We start from the raw sequence: 18,154 nt of genomic DNA on the forward strand, positions 1-18,154 counted from the left end.
CTTTTCAATTAGGTAATGGAAGTTGATCCTTTGCAGGGATCTCAGATTAATTGAAATAAATTTATTTAAGTGAAACTTCTATGGAATCGTTGTGATTTGAAACACGATGCAACGAAATTGCGTCACGACGGACAGTCATAAAAAAATATGTTTTAATTCGTTTTTTTTTAATAACTTATGATAAAGTAATAAGTGTATTTTTAATCGCTCTGATTATTTACTATGGTATTGACAAGGTAAAGGATGCTATGTGCAAGGTAATATTTTTGATGCATTTTGATGCACACACAGATAAACCTATTATATATAACATGTATTTACATATTACAAGCATAAACTAAAATGTACTGCAATTATATTTGTTTTTTCGGCGATTGGTCCGAACTGGTATTAGTGTGGGCCTTATTGAATAGTTATTCAAAACAATATTTCTGTACTGTGTCGAGCTGTGTACAGTAAATATAACAGCAGCAGTTTGTATTCCTGTGTTCAGGTTCCAGTAGTGATTAAGCAAGTGTATCAGACATGTGTATGCATACCATTTTAAATTCTGTGGCTAGCGGCGCATTGATAAGGAGTGATTTATATTGCTTATTAGGCAGAATATGTTTGGCCTTTTTTTTAAGTAAATTCGTTAGGCATTAAAAAATGCGCTATTGTATTTTTTTATCTTCTGTGTGGTGTCTAATTTATTTTTCCATTTTTAAATTAGCTTATTTCGGTTAAAATACACAACTACAATTAACAAAATTAATATGAAAAAATATTGTAAATGTTAATTTACTCGTATAAATTTCGAAAACAATTTTTGTAATAACTACTACGTATGTATAGATGTTCCAAGTACATCAAAATATTTGTTATTATAAAAAATAATACAACTATGATGAAGGCTCAATAAAATAAATAAACAGGTTATTGTATATGTTATCTATATAGAAGTGAAAAACCTTTAATTACATTCAATATTAGTAAAGTTTCTTATGTAAATATTCATAATGAACTGTGACATAATTGTATTCATGAATGTTATTAAAAGTTTTTTTATACATGGCCATGGGGAGGCCAATTTTATAGACTAACCAGGTTTTTTTTTTAATTTAAGATTTTTTTGGGCGAACTATCAACAAAGAGCCATCTGATGTGGTCACAACATTCTCTGTGTCTCCAACCGTCGGAACTAAGATACTAGGTCCGTTGTAATACAACAATGGTTTGCTCACTGAAATAATATAATACTAAGTAGTGCTGTTTAGCAGTAGTTCTAAATAAGTAGGTAGTATAACGCACAAGTTTGTGCGAAAACACAGGTGCATACGGCAATACCACACGTTCAAAAAGTGATCACGAGAAGAACGAATTTACGTATCTTTCGAGGCAAGGGAATGTATCACTGTCAACTAGTCTTCGGCTTGCTACTGATAATTGGTTGATTTGCCTTTAGCCGAGATAAATAAACATATTTTTTGGGGCTTACATTGCAAACGCTGGCCCTGCAAACCCTACGAGATAGATCAAAATACTGTACTACACCTTAAAAAGGTCTTCAATAAAGTCCGCGATGGTATATGTCTATCTCTTAGGGATAACCCACAATAACCACTTTTTATATTTTACTTTTTACGAGAAATAATGGCTTATTTTCGAAGCGGTTTTAAGCAATACAGCATTAAACCTAATCCAAGTAATTACCTTAAATACACTGGCATTTAATATAGATCAATATGGTTATTTACAGCATGTAATTTAAAGGAATATTTTCGAAGTTATTACAGATTTAAAATGCATGGACTTAGCGGTTTGTATTGCCCAATAATAAAAAAGCGTGAACGTTGTAAGACATTCTGTAGTATATTCAGTATCAACATTGCATCCGTGCGAATCAGGGGCGGGTCGTTAGTAAAATAATACCTAAATTATGTTTGTATTGTGAATATTTATTGTCCTAAAGGTTTGCTGACAGAGGGCTTCTTGCAAACATTTACCCTTATATTTATATACACACATATATTTGTTCACTGTACAGTAAAATATTATTTTCGTTTTTAACTAAAATATACGCATTACTACTCATGTGAATGTTTAGTTCTGTATGCAGGTCAAGTTAATTAGCGGCTACTTGTGTATTGCTGTGTGACACAGTGACACTAACATCAATTACGGATGAGTAAACTTCATATATAAATCTGATATGCTTACTACGTAAAAAAACCGTTAGGGCTTGGATCATATTGCCTTCACTCGTTGGTGTAGTGGCTAGTTTCTAAGACTCAGATTTTCCTTGGGTTCTAATTTCTGGGTTTCTCAATTCAATTTCGGAGCTTGAAATGCAGCGTTTACACTCCGGGGACATGATCACAATATGTCATATGACACAAACATTAAAATTGAATACAAGTTAGAGTTCATTTATTTAAATATTTTTATATCATTACGTCAGTGTGATTTTTAGTTAAAATTTAATTTCAACGTTTTATGTAACAATCTAAGTAATGACAATAAAACTATTGTATAAGAAAAGTCTAATGTCGATTTTAATAGTATAGTTTGTTGTTTGATTCCTGAGTAGAAATAATTGCAAACGAGAAAAAATATATTTGCTCTCATTATGTTTCAGGAACTTTAGGTTTAAATTTAAATAGTAGAATTTACATTTTAAAACAGTGGTAGGTCAATCAATTTATTCCATGAACATAAATATACCTACCCGTAACTGAGTGCTTTTACTTGAAACTACTTGAAAAAGAATATTTTGTTTAATTTTTAGTGGTTTGCGGTGAGTAGGGGGCGACATCTACCATATACCTGAGGCAGCCAATATATCAACTTGCCACTGGTTTGGCTTACAATAGGTCTTTTTTAATCACAAATGTGTGGGTAGCAATTGCTAATATAGTTTGGTCATGAGCAATATTATAAATTCAAGTGATTGCCAAAATAAAGTATTCGGAATAAAAATACGTAACTAGTTTCTTTTACCCGATTTTAATACAAGATTATGTACGTCTGACTATATGTTTCATGGATTTTTTTTACATCAGAACAAAGTTACATAATTGGCTGTATTTTTTAAATTAATTACTTGTTGCAGTTAAAAATGTACTAGTGTTCGTATATTAATTGAAATTCACAAAATTCATTATTGAAAATTTGAGTAAAACTTATATAAGTTTGCATGATTCGAAAATTGGTTGACCAACAGAGGTGAAAAAAAAGGCAATTTCTCGTCTGTTTATAATATGTAAATAATCATCGTAAATTATTTATTTGATTCATTAGATTCTCATAATAAACTACGAAGTAAATAAGATCACACTGTATAATCTCTTAAACTTTCTTATCCATTATTATCTGCCCTATAAAAGGAACTAAAATTTTGTATTAACCTAATATAATTAAAAAACAAATGAGTTGCATGTAAACATAAGATATTTTGATTAAAACCGTATAAAAATGTTACGAATTCGAATGCGATTATGCAATAAACGCGGTATATTAAATGTTATCATAAATATTTTTTTAATAGACAAACTTCATGTATTTTATATGCAATTTGTAACATCTTGTTGCTTAAGTGAAGCAAGTTTTAGAATTGCAATGACACGCACCGAACTATTTCTTATATACGAATTGTAAATATTAATGAATATTATTTTGCCTTACAATGTAATCGGTTGAACAATAAATTAATATCAGACCAGTTTAAGTTGACTGCATTATGCATAAATATTGACCTCATGAAAAAACTAGGAAGTAATTGCTCTATTAACTATTTGTTTGTGATGTTTGCTTGAAATATTATTAATTACTACTACAAGTTATAGTTTTAGGTGTAAGTTTTTTAACTTATATTATTATGAGACATTTCGATAGAAACTGTTTCGTTGGTATAATGGCTAGCTTGTTCCCTTGTAGATCATGAGGTCGAATCTCTGAGTCGAGCCACTAGAAAGTGGTTGGGTTTTTCTGTTAAGAATTTAAGTAGAAACGTTGACAGTATTCTTTGAAAAGTAGCACGTAAAGCCGTTGCTTCAGTGCCTGAACTCACTGGTCGTGTAGGTTTCTCATTCTATCAGGCTATAGCTTGCTAATATCGTGTGTCGGAATAAAACTCTCAACAAACTATATAATTATTATATATTCTTCAAGTTTAACAATATTAACTATTTTTGTTTTCATATTAAAAATATTAAATTATATTTATATTTTTATTATAAGCTTAATAAAGCAGTATAAGCATTGTTAGCTGAATTCACAGCTGTCATAATGACGCAAACGCCTATTAGTGATTAATATAAGTATTCAAAAGTAATCAATTTCGAATTTAACGGAGCCTTAAAATATCAATATGTACAATACAAAGAGGCAACTCCACTAAGGAAAAGGACTACTAAACTACTTAAATATTAAAAAAATAGTAAATAGGGAATTTTATGAAACAGAGATATTTTATAATAGTATTCAAAGAGAAAATAGTTATTTTAAAAGAGATTTTAAAAGGTCCTACATGACAGCCTTTGATGTGATTTACGTACTATGGATATGTGCGATCTTTTTTATCTTAATTAAAAATGTACCACTCAAGCATACAGCGACATCTGTAGATATAAAGTACTCCTGAAAGGAGCTTAGAAAATAATATTGATTTCGTCTTTTGAGTGATCAAATACAATTACTATTGTTATAACACATCGCCTTATGGCCTCCACTGGTGACAGGAGGGCTGGTTCGTTTTTAGCCCAGAGGATCGGAATTGCGATTCAACGGGGAAATGCTGCTAGCATTCTTGCCACCATTCCACGCTGTCAAGATTTATGCAGTAACTATTTTTAATTCATATTTGTATATATTTAAGCACTTAATGTTATTGACTCTTATATTAATAAATTATATTTGATTATTAATTCATATATTATATAATGTTTAAAACTATAGGTTAATATTTTTATTTATTTATGTTACTTAATACTTGCGTAGATAATGACTTAAACGTTAATTTATATTTCGTGAAAACAATATTTAAAGTTGTTAGGCGTTGTAACAGCTAATTTGAATAATAGCACATATTTCAGGAGTACTTATTTGTTCATAAATTACCTAATAGTAACATATCCTATATTCGTAGTTCACCTTCGATTGTCAGAGGAAATTATTCGCAAGGGCTGCGCACGATTTCTGTTCATACAGTACATACAGATAGTAAATTGATATTTAATTAATTTGAATAATAAGTTTTGTGATACGAGCATAAGTCTCATTTTCGAGTAAATAATGTAATAATTTAGCTAACTTGTGTGGTCATCCGTATCATTGCAGTACAGGTTATTCGATTGGTTTTACATTGGCAGGTAATGATATTCAAATAGGGCGGCACAGTTGGACTGTTTAGCATTGTTAATTCGATGTTTGTAATTTTTGGTGTAGTATAAAAGTGCACACAAATTGAAGAAGTCGTTATTAACTTCCAATCGTTTTGATTCAGTGGTGTGTAATAATAATAATAACAATGTCTCGCCTTACGGTAAGTTAAAATATTCGAGAATAATATATTAGTCAGAAGTTTACTGTTGAGATTTTATTGTTTTATTAAAATTATATTTTATATTAACAGATCGTATTTGTCATCGCAGCTGTGTGTGGAGTACTCGGAGAAGGTTCGATTGAATTGATTATTTTATTCGGTGATAACTTAGAAATTCAAAGTTGTATTGATTTAAATCAAGCGGTCGGGTTTAATTAGGCTTTTGTTTTCAATAGCATTGTTAACTTATATTTTGTTATTATTTGTGGTTAATATTTTGAGTAATTGCAAGCAAATTTTATATTTCTCGACATTTTCATACATACAGAACATATACTTTTATTGAGAATTGAGATTAAATGTTTTGGAATCGTGTTGTACTTTAAAGGAATTTGAATTCGAAATAGAAAATTGATAAATTAAATGTTTAGTTTTAAACATATACGAAAATTTACAAGATTTAGATGTTTCTTTTAAAAATTAAATGTGTGTATTTATGATTTAATAAATTATAGGTGTGACAAAGGACAGTCCCGCTGACTCCCGTGCCGCCCAGAGTGGAATTGTATCCTATGCTTCGTCTGGTTACGGCGGTGGATATGGACTCGGTGCGTCTGCTGCTGGAATCAGCTCAGGTCTTATCGGTGCTGGATCTGGAGTAGTTATCGGTGGACCAGGCATCATTGGTGGAGGTGGCAACCTTAACAATGCTGCCGCTGTTGGTGCTGCTCAATTAAGTGCTATTCAGAATGCTCAGGCTGTCCAAGCTACGCAGATTGCCAATGCCGCCGCAGCTGCTATTCAAGGTGCTCGTGTAACTGAAGCCGCTGCTAGAGCTGGACAAGCTAATGCTATCCAAAGGGCCCAGGCATTAGATGCTGCTCGTATCGCCAATGTACAAAGAGCTCAAGCCGCTGCATTTGAAAACGCTCGCGCTGCTGAAGCGGCAAGACGAGCTGCTGCAGCTTCAGCTGCTGAGATCGGCCGTGCCGTTGAGGCTGAACGCATTGCCAATGCTGCCCGCGTACAAGCTGCTGCTATTTCCAACGCACGTGCCGTAGAGGCCGCACGTATTGCTAACGCTGCGAGAGCTCAAGCTGCTGCCGTCGCCACTAGCGCTGCTCAGGCTCAGGCTGTTGCCGATGCGGTAGCTCGCAATGCTCAGGATGGTGCTTTGTTGTACGGCGGTGGAGCCGGTCTTGGTGGTGGATTAGTTGGTGTTGCACCAATTGCTGCTGGTTACGGATACGGTCTTGGCGGCGGATACGGTCTGGGCGGCGGATATGGTTTGGGCGGCGGATATGGTCTTGGAGGCGGATACGGTCTTGGCGGCGGATACGGTCTCGGCGGCGGATACGGTCACGGTAAAGCGTAAATAAATTCTGTAATAGTGCTTACATCGAATTATGTATTAGTGATGACACCAAATGATATAGATAGAAAAAATATATTTCTTCATCCATTTCGTCACATTTCAAGGAAATGGTAAGCGGCATATTGTTATTATAGTTAAGGACTCGTCGTGTAAATATAATATTAGAATACATACCATTGCATCAAATATATGTCTTTTATTGATCTCCTACAAATGTTACATTTTAGGTTATACACATTTTTGTGATTTTGCATATACATTAATATAATTTTTTCATAATGTAAATATCTTGGCATGCTCATAAAATAGCCATTTTTAATCAGATTTTTTTGGGCACAACTATAGTTTATTTATATAATATACTTTTTTTTATAAAAGATAAAAAATGTTTATTAATATACAGATATTATTTTTGATAAAAAAACTACAACAAAATATGCTATATATTTTTTACTTTTTTTTAACCTTATTGTGCAAATCGTATTTATAAACTGTAAATCCGGACGTGATAATCGGTGTTGCTGTCAATAAATAAATATAATCAATGTCTTCCGAAATGTGGAATGAACAAATTCTAATTGGTTTTCTAATTAATTCAAGGATCGTATACATATCTATCAAAAATATCTTCTATTTTATTTTTACTTATTTTTAATTTTAATTTCCACAGACCTTTGACGTACTCTGGATTTTAAATAAAGTAACGCAACCCTCAGTCATGGTTCAATTAGCAATTGAAAACCGCGATTTCTTTAGGGCTATTTTAATGTTATGATCCCTTGACACGTTACTCGGAGCAGTCTCGGATTTACGGATGCAATATCTTGTATTATGCTATCATTGCGAACGATTTGTCTGTCAAATATAAGAAAAATGTTTAGGATTGATAATTATTGATTTTAATAAAAAAAGAGCCGAGATGGCCCAGTGGTTAGAACGCGTGCATCTTAACCGATGATTTCGGGTTCAAACCCAGGCAGGCACCACTGAATTTACATGTGCTTAATTTGTTTATAATTCATCTCGTGCTCGGCGGTGAAGGAAAACATCGTGAGGAAACCTGCATGTGTCTAATTTCAACGAAATTCTGCCACATGTGTATTCCACCAACCCGCATTGGAGCAGCGTGGTGGAATATGCTCCATACCTTCTCCTCAACGGGAGAGGAGGCCTTGGCCCAGCAGTGGGAAATTTACAGGCTGATTATGTTATGTTATGTATTATGATTTTAATAATACTTATATCAGAGTTACATACAAATAAATTTTAGTTCACCGCAACATCTAATCTATTATATTCCTTACTGGCTCTTTTTCCTTTTCATTACTTTATAATCTATGACGTTTTTTATAGCGTGTGGTCGAAACTGGCCTATTCTTTTCGAATGCAGATTATTCCACAGAACCTTCAAAATATAATTTTATTTTTTGCTGAAGTTAATTGTTTAAATACATTGCTTCTACTCAACAATGACTCTCTGATATCTAAAATTTTCCATGATTGCTAATTAATAGATTTATTTGTTATTTTACGTTTAATAATTCATTAGTTGTAAAACTATTTCTATTTTTATAATAAAATTATAACCTGAAAAAGGTTGGTTTTTCTTTTTATCATTTTCATTATCCAAATAATTTTTTTCGTATCGAGAACGAAACATAACAAGATTTGAGGAAAAAATCATCATTGTATTTTAATTAACAAGAACTAAAAGTATATTTTAGATTTTAAATGAATGATTTTATTTATTTCACAATAAAGTACAAAAGTAAGTCTTGTCAGCTAGGTACATTATCATATATTTACGGAGACTGGTGCCTAAAAATGGTAGATTCTGTACATTGTACAAGTATATTTTGGAAATTAAATGTCATGCTGGTATCTTTAGTAAATTTCATCCATTCAAAAATAGAGTTAAAATAAGTAAACACTAAAGTAACGGCTATTAATTATGTAGTTTAAATTTTTACTAATTGGAATCTGACCAATAAATAAACATTCGTAACAACTGTGTATATATGTATGTACACATCCTAAGCAAAGGGCAACTGATAAAACACGACGGCTCCCGAAACACGAAGATTTCCGAGAGCCATAATGAACATAGACCGCATTAATATATAAATATATATACGCATTAATATATATATTTTTATGTTAGAGGCGGCAAACGAGCAGGAGGCTCATCTGATGGAAAGTGACTACCACCGCCCATGGACATCTGCAACACCGGGGGCTTGCAGGTGCGTTGCCGGCCTTTCAGGAAAGAGTACGTTCTTTTCTTGAAGGTTCCCAAGTCGAAACTATCCTATCCTATGGTTACAATATCCTGTATACAATACAAATAAGGTGTACATTAATATGTAAGTACTATGAAATTTTACTTGAGTATGTTGTATATTTTAATTGCCTCTTTATTGTAATGGCTGGTCCCGAGGTTCTGGGTTCAGACGTTCAAATTATCAATCCTAATAAATTTTCTTATATCTGACGATGTAAGTTGCTATGTTCTGTAAATATATTCTTATTACAGGAACAGCCTGTAAATTTTTCACTGTTGGGCTTAAGGCCTCCACTCCCTTTGAGGAAAAGGTTTGGAGCATATTTCACCACGCTGCTCTAATGCGGGTTGATGGAAACACATGTAGCAGAATTTCGTAAAAATTTAACACATGCAGGTTTCCTCACGATGTTTCCCTTCACCGCTAAGATGATGATAATCTAGATAAATTATTATAAACACAAATTAAGCACATGAAGATTCAGTGGTGCGCACTGTTTGATCCCGCAATCATAGGTTAAGACGCACGCGTTCTAACAACTGGGCCATATCCGATATATGTTGTGGTACATTCTCATTAGCAGTCAAGGTAAAGGAAATTGGCAGTGTCTTTTTACCGTGACTTGGAAAGTACGTATGGTCCTGCACCTGCTCTATCACAGGTCGTGTCGGGTTGCCGTCCCATTGGTCGCTGCGAGTAAGAGAATAGAGTGCTCACACGTCTTAAGTATATGAAATTTATTTGTACAGAGCGTTATTCATTTAAACTGTTCGATATTTCGTCACGAGAATATTAAGTTGAATAATGTTTAAAGGTAAAGAAGTGGAGTCCTAATTAAAAACATTTTTTTTCTTTTAATTTCAACATGCGACCCTTGTGTTCTGCGTAACGTAACGAAAGTTTTTTTTTACAAAATTTTTGAGATTCTCTTTTACTCTTATTATAATACTTTTTAATTTATACGTGTTATACTACATTAAATGGTTTTGCCTGTGGTAAATTTTCCTCGGAAAACAGTTGAGATACTCTGGAGCTGAATTGGAGGATGCGCCTCTGAAGAATGCCCTCAGACAACTCTAGAAAGAAGTACCTACTGAGTTTATAGCCGGTTCTTCTCAACATTCCGAACCGCTGGTAGCTCGATATTAAGGTTAACCATGTAAAATGACGGCTTTAAAAGTGCTTCTAAGATCCTACTTGAATAAAGTATATTTTGGGTTTGATGTTTGATATTAAAGCGTATTGGTAGTGATTATTTCAAGTTTTACGTTTAACACAATAATTTTAGATGAAAAAAATAATTATGCAATGCTTATATTGTTAGTACATGCATACTATTAACAAGGAATACTAAATCATCGATTATAAAATTAGCTTTAACTAAAACGAATTGTTAATTCTTACACTAACACAATTTCAACAAAAAAAAAAATCTTATTTAAACACGTTTACGTAGACACTTACATAATGTACAGAAAGTTGTAGTTGAATTTTATAAAACTACATATTTATAAACATTAAGATAATTCAAAATATAATTTAGTAATTCTTATTAAATATTATCTATACTAATATCATAAATGTTAAAGTAACTCTGTCTATCAGTCGCTCTTTAACGCCAAACTACTGAACCGTATTTGATGAAATTCGATAGACTTATTCTGCCTAACATCTGACGACCATCCCCTAAAATTCGAGCGATGTCACGGGCGACGAACTAGTTATTTATAATTATGTTAGATAATACTGTTAAAGCAATTCTGTTGATTCGTCAAAATCTTGAATAATCTATGGTATTATGGCTTAAGGAGTAAATTTATGGGTTCGTGAAAAAATGGCGTTCGTTGAATGTCAATGAATTTGCTGTCGGCACTTTAATGTTAAATGTAATACTGTTATCTTATAATTAAATTTATATTAACTAAATCATTGATTTTTTGTTGACTGCACACCTTGGGAATGAAATGATCGCCTCCAGGCTATTTCAAATAGCTAAAATATAATTATTATTGTTGGAAAAATTAATGGAAAAAAAAATAATATCCCGCTGAGTTTCTTTCGCTGGTTCTTCTCAGGTCCGAGGTGTTAAATTCCGAACCGGTGGTAGATTTTTGACTATCAATAAGCAAGTGTAAACACTTCTATATTGAATAAAGATTTTTGACTTTGACTTTGACTCTGTATATTATTCTTTAAACTGGATATCAAAATTACGATTACGTCATTACGTTTTTAATTCATTAATTTTTGTTTAAGGAGTATAAGTCTATACTGATTCTCCTATTTTCATCTTATTATTGAATTCCAAAAGATCAAAATCTTATCAATTTATTTAGTTTCATTATGACAGAACTTTTGTGGCTAAGTAAATACAGATATATTCTTTTCTAAAGCTAGTAATGTTTTTATGGGTTTAATGTTAAATCATTTATTCACTTTAACACAGTTATTTCAAAGTTACAGGTATTCCTTTTTTCTATGGATCACCAAAATATATTTATTTGTTAAAACAATTTTCACATAAATATTACATTCATAAAACTTAATAGATTTCCAATATGATGTCAACATCTAACATCCTCTTTTAAACGGAATATTACATAAACAATGCTTGTAAAACTTTTACATTATTAAGTAATATTTCAATTCTTTAGAAGTTAAACTGATTCCATATTATTCTCATTCTCAGTTGATTTCATACCAAAGTATGAGTAGGTTGTATAAGCATGGAACACTTAAAGTGTTAGGTATTTGTCCTTCCCTTCTTCAACACATCATCTAATGCTAGTTCCCTTGGCCAAGGGAAGCTAACCATCAGCGCCCGATCCTTTGATAACTGTCCTTATCCAGAAAAAATGGTGTATAGTATTTAAAAGAAATTAATAATATCCAATACGTTGACGAAAAGACTGCGCATTCATTTCATTTGAATATATCTTATTGCTCTGGTCAATTCGATCGTTTGCTAAGGCGAATTTAATGAAGGTTTTAAATAAAAAATCTTTAAGTAAATAAATATTATTATTATGACATGTTTACGTTTAATTTGTCAATAATTGTTAATAATGACCTCTGTCTTTATTGCAATATGTTCCAAACAACTTAATAAAATATATAATAATTACATTTTTTTTTAATATTTGTATCAATTCGAGTACATTTTGTTATCATTAGCATTTATAAATATACAAGTTTTAGTAATATTTTATGTTATAATATTTGGTTTTAGTCTAAGAAAAATAAATAAATTTACGTAGAAAAAAAAAACTGGTGTTAATGTTAAAATATAGGAAATGAATCCGATCGTACCGCGTTAAATCTCTCAAAAAAGCATAGACTACATGTCTTATGGCATACAGAATACCATTTTAAGAAAACATAACTCGGCGTGTTACGGAAATACGTTTGTGTTTCTTAGCTTGTTATTACGTCACTAATTTAGGCTCGTTACGAATTGTGGCATACAGAATCAGGGCCCAGGCGTAGGTCTAAAGTTTTTACGTACTCTGAAAAAAAAAATGATGTTGGTTATATATTTATTTTCAAATTAAATGTTTTGATATGAAATTATCAATTTGAAATTCCAGTTTAAATCAGGAGGTGTTAAAACGTGTCTGAAACGAAATTTTAATGCTAATAAATAATTTAGTGTACAAGATTATTTAACGATTACCGTTGAAGTAAATTAATCTTTATACGTATTTATTAACGACTATTTTCCTTTTAACTTTTTCTTGGGGTGTGATCAAGCGTTTAAATTCTCGCGTGTCCAGGTTATTTTTTTCAACAAAAATACGTAATAATATTCAAATAGAGCAGTATCGCATTTTTATTAGAATTTTAAATAGGTGAAGTTGTAACAGTTGGGTGCAGTATAAAAGTGCATGCAATTTGTGGCAATAGTCATACAATTGTAACGAATTAATCGAGTAGGGTCAGCAGCGGAATAAAAAATATGTCTCCACTTACGGTAAGAATTGAGATAGAGGATATATTTATCTAAATGATAAAACTTCGCAAATTGCATATTTACATAGAGATGAAATACTTTGGAGATGTTATTATTAAATTATATTATTATTAATATATAATTGTATAAATTAATAATTATTTATGGTATGATATGATTTTTAAGGGTATTTATATATAAAAAAATAAATGTATTCTATACATTTTCGATTTTAAAATATGTTTTTTCCACAGGTTCTCGTTGTCATCGCCTTGGCGTGTAATGTGCTTGGCAGTAGTAAGTCCTTAAAAGATCCTTACAATTTATTTTTTCTAAATATGTTTGTAGTAAGAATTTTATTTTAAAAATAATCTCTCCTTGTAGGTATAAGACAAGGAAGATCCGCTGCAGACTCCAGTGCCGCGCAAAGTGGTTATGGTGGAGCTATAATAGCTGGCCCTGCTGTTGCCTCAGGCTATGAAATTGGATCTGCGGCGGCAGCCATTTCAGGTGGATCCGGTATAATTGTCGGTAGCGGACAAGGTTTAGCGTCAGGACCTGGTAGCAGTGCTCCATTAAATAACGCAGCTGCTTATGGTGCTGCTCAGCTTAGCGCTATTCAAAACGCCCAAGCCGTGCAAGTAACTCAAATTGCAAATGCTGCTGCTGCTGCAATCCAAGGTGCGCGTGTTGCCGAGGTTGCTGCAAGAGCCGGTCAGGCTAATGCTATCCAAAGAGCTCAAGCGTTAGATAGTGCTCGTCTTGCTTATATTCAGAGAGCTCGTGCTGCTGCCTATGAAAATGCGCGTGCTGTTGATGCTGCCAGGCGAGCTGCTGCAGCTGCAGCTATTGAAGTTGCTCGTGCTGTTGAAGCTGAACGCATAGCTAATGCTGCCCGTGTCCACGCTGTTGCTATCGCAAACACTCGTGCAGTTGAAGCTGCCCGTATTTCTAACGCTGCTAGATCTCAGGCTGCTGCTGTTGCTACTAGTGCCGCTCAGGCGCAAGCCGTTGCAGATGCTGTTGTTAGAAATACTCAGGATGGTGGACTACTGATCGGAGGAGCTGGTCTAGGTAACGGTGGTGGAGCAGTTGTTGCTGCTGCTCCCATTGCTGTCGCTCCAGTCGCAACCGCGCAAGTAGCAATTGGAGGATACGGCCTTGGGGGTTATGGAAACTACGGATACGGCGGAAAGGGCCATCACTAAATAAACGACTCTATCACCTACTCCTAAGGAGACAATCGAATTAATAAGTTCGATTTCTACATCCATTTCATTACTGTCGATAGAAATGGTATGCAGTGTATTATAATTAAGAATTTATTGTGTAAATATAATTATTTTGATGAATAAAAATTTACTAAATAATTTTAATGCTTTTTTTGACATGGGAAATGTATGGGCATCGTAAATAAAACCTATGTAATAATGAGTAACGTGTATGTACCCATAACTTGTAATCAATCATGCTAAAACTGATCATGAGAATTACATGAATGTTTTATAGTTTAATTTTCAACGTTTTTTCGAACAATAACCTATTCTAGGAATTCCGTGTTATTTTTTTTTACACTTAATTGTAAATAAAACATTAAAATAATTCAGCATCTGACCTTACACACATACTGATAAAAATTACAAGAGATAATGTCTTGGTTTTCGTTAATGAAGAATAACATTCTTGTTTACAAATGTTTTGATAAAATATAATAAGTTTGTTGAGTTTCAAATAATAAAAATTGGCAACACTAACAATAGAAATAAAAATATATATAATTATTGAACTAAGTAAAAAATGTGCCCTGCATTGCGATTTAAAAATTTTGATTTAGCTTAAGTAGCGAATTATTGTTATTGATATTTTGGATAACTAGAATGTAATAATTGCCTCTAAATTATTAAGACACGATATATGAATCAAACTGTTTCTTTCCTTGATTTATGATTACTGTACTATTTTATTTCTTAATGGCTTATGCTTACGTATACTTTAAGTTTATCGCGAAATCTGATTATAAAACTTAAATTGTGTATCGCATTATTTCAAATTCTGTTTCAATAATTGCAATGATAAAAAAAATATGTTACTTATATTTTTATGTGTCATGTAAATAAAACACAACATTAATTATGCTTTACACAATACGATACCGATAGGCAGTGAGATAGATTAAAAGTTTAAAACAAATAACAATAAGATAAATAAATTATTTGAAACATTTCAAACGATTAGATAGATTTTATAGTGTTTTATTTATTTTTAATAAATTATTATTGTTATGTTAGAGTACGAAATAAGTTATTTTAATAGGAACTATTAGTAAAATAAGAAATTGAGTCATAAGCCAGCCTAACTATAAGGTGGAGTCGAGTCATATAACTAACTTGAAAATTATAAAAAATCAATATATTATTTTATATTAAGAAATACAAAACTTAAAAAATCATTTTTCTACACTACAGGATGTTCTTATTTGACAACTATAAACAAAAACCCGAAATTGCCAAACCAATTTATATTGACCGCAGCAAAAGTGATTGTTTAAATAAAACGAATGGCTAGAAAAACATTTATTTAAGCTGTATGAATTATCATAATATTTTATTTTATGTGTTTTGACAAACGTGACCGTATATATTAAAAACCAAACTCAATAGTTCAAACTATTTTTCTTTTTTTATTATAATGTATTTTTAATAGGTTTTACGACATTGTTTTGCTGGAGATTTTAGTGCATACTTTAATATACTTTTACTACTACTACTACTACTACTACTACTACTACTACTACTACTATTACTACTACTACTACTACTACTACTACTACTACTACTACTACTACTACTACTAGTGCATTATTTTATTATACTTTTATTTATTAAATCAAATTAGCTTATAAAATTATTTGGGCCCGGCCATCCGGGTTCAGAAAGTATGTCCTGCGTCTGTATTCTCTTCGGTTATATCGGATTGTCATCCCATACGACTATGAAAGTCAGGAGTTACACTGTGCACCTCCCTTTGTGCCCTATGATTTTGACGACCTCCATGGTCGAGTAGTGTGTACACCGGTTTTCATGGGTACGCTACTCTGAGGTCCCGGGTTCGAGTCCGATGCGATGTAGAAAAAGTTCATTAATTTTCTATGTTGTCTTGGGTCTGGGTGTTTGAGGTATTGTCGTTACTTCTGATTTTCCTTAACAAAAGTGCTTTAGCTACTTACATTGGGATCAGAGTAATGTATGTGATGTTGTCCAATATTTATTTATTTATTTATGATATAACATGCACAGTAGTCTCCGTAAGATCTTGCCGTTCTATTTATAATAATCTATTCTCAGAAAAATAAAAACAACATATTCAATTTTGAATTGAATAAATACTGTATCAAATGAATACTACAAACATACTATAAAGCGTATCCTGAAATCATGGAACTATCACCTAACGCAATCTGAACGTTCCATATATTCTATGGAACGATATATGTAATCGAAAAATAAATTAAAATACCAAATATACAAATGCTATTAATAACATTTGTGTAATTCATAAAAAATGAGGCTGTGGCTTTGTTTAGTACGATAATGTAACGAGATTTTTTATCACAATTGTAAACACGGGTATACGGGAATCTAATCTTCTGATTTCGTATGAATACTCCGATATTAACTAAATCCAATAGTTTATAAACAAGTAGTCATAAAAGACTTGTCTCATATACTGTATATCCGTTTAAATACAAACTTATATGCATTGTTATGAATTAGAAACTTGTTGTCAAACTGATGCAATTATTAATTTCTATGACTAAAATCAGGGCAGGAAGACGACACTTTATCATGAGTCAACGATCCAAGATAGTCCACGTCTGATAATTTTGATCGATGAAATTTATTTGCGATTTAAATTCATAATTTAGTATATAAATAACATAAAATAAATCTTTTGACAATTATTCCTATTGTCCCGAGATTTTATTGGTAGAATCTCTTGTAAGAATTGTTTTTCTCTTCACTGTGTGCTTTTATGTATATTGTATATAAAGATTTCAGTATATATATGAATAAAATACATAATATATTTGATGATAATTAAGAATATATAATCCAAAGATAAATATTTTTTTATATTATGAAAGGTTTTGTATTTATTAACAAAATCCCTTAAATCATAACAATTTATATTTGAGGCAATATTAAAATTTTCATGTTTTCATGAAATAAATTCCATTAAACTAAATCCTACGCCTCATATCAAATCATTTATACATAATAGCATTTGACAAGGATGTTATGGAGCAACGTAACTGTAACCGAAACTATCGGATATCCGAAATAAAAATCTATCTGAAACCGTAAAGGAATCCGATAAATCGTTGTTAATTATTTGTTTTGTTTTTGCATTGTGTTGTGTTTATAGAGAGTCTATGGTCTTTTAAATAATAGCCTACAAATAAATTCAAATTGCTACTCGTATCTGAAATCGGTAAAATATTATTAATAAATCCGTATTAATATCCAGATCCGAACCTACGTATCCATAACAACCCTGGTATTTAAAGCTGTACACTGTCGGAGTTACATTCTTATTTTTAAGGAAAATAATTGTCAATATGTATATATACTTATATTAATTACATAGCTGCAAAACTATTTAATAACTACAATCGTGTAGGTTTATGACAAAATTATATATAATCGTAAAATATATAATTTTATTTGCTTAATTAACGTATGAATAGTTGATTATTATCTGTAGGTATCTCGACGCAATAGATACATTGTGTTCATTGTTTGTTTTGTATTATATCAACAGTATAATATAAATTAGCTTCTTGTTTCGGGTAGATACAGCTGCGCTAACTTTTTCTTAACCATTCAACGGATTTTGTTGCGCGTTTCATAAAGAGAAAGAACAATAAACGATTTATACAACATAAAAAACATTAACAGCCTGGAAATTTCCCACTGCTGGGCTAAGGCCTCCTCTCCTTTTGAGGGGAAGGTATGGAGCATGTTCCA

The 18,154-nt window shown here is 31.8% G+C and overlaps 2 protein-coding genes across 2 annotated transcripts; both read left to right on the forward strand.

The window, feature by feature from the left end:
• Positions 1–5,412: 5,412 nt before the first annotated feature.
• On the forward strand, positions 5,413–7,082 carry LOC113396841 (glycine, alanine and asparagine-rich protein-like). The gene is made up of 3 exons (XM_026634904.2): positions 5,413–5,521; positions 5,612–5,654; positions 6,037–7,082. The coding sequence occupies exons 1-3, from the start codon at positions 5,507–5,509 to the stop codon at positions 6,894–6,896; spliced, it is 918 nt and encodes a 305-aa protein (XP_026490689.1). The 5' UTR covers positions 5,413–5,506; the 3' UTR covers positions 6,897–7,082.
• A 5,971-nt stretch (positions 7,083–13,053) lies between these two features.
• Positions 13,054–14,499, forward strand: LOC113396856 (spidroin-1-like). Its single transcript, XM_026634931.2, has 3 exons — positions 13,054–13,148; positions 13,382–13,424; positions 13,512–14,499. Exons 1-3 carry the CDS (start codon positions 13,134–13,136, stop codon positions 14,333–14,335), a joined length of 882 nt encoding a protein of 293 aa, XP_026490716.2. The 5' UTR covers positions 13,054–13,133; the 3' UTR covers positions 14,336–14,499.
• The last annotated feature ends 3,655 nt before the right edge of the window (positions 14,500–18,154 follow it).

This window comes from Vanessa tameamea, chromosome 18 (assembly GCF_037043105.1).
Source record: "Vanessa tameamea isolate UH-Manoa-2023 chromosome 18, ilVanTame1 primary haplotype, whole genome shotgun sequence".
Taxonomy (NCBI): Eukaryota; Metazoa; Arthropoda; class Insecta; order Lepidoptera; family Nymphalidae; genus Vanessa; species Vanessa tameamea.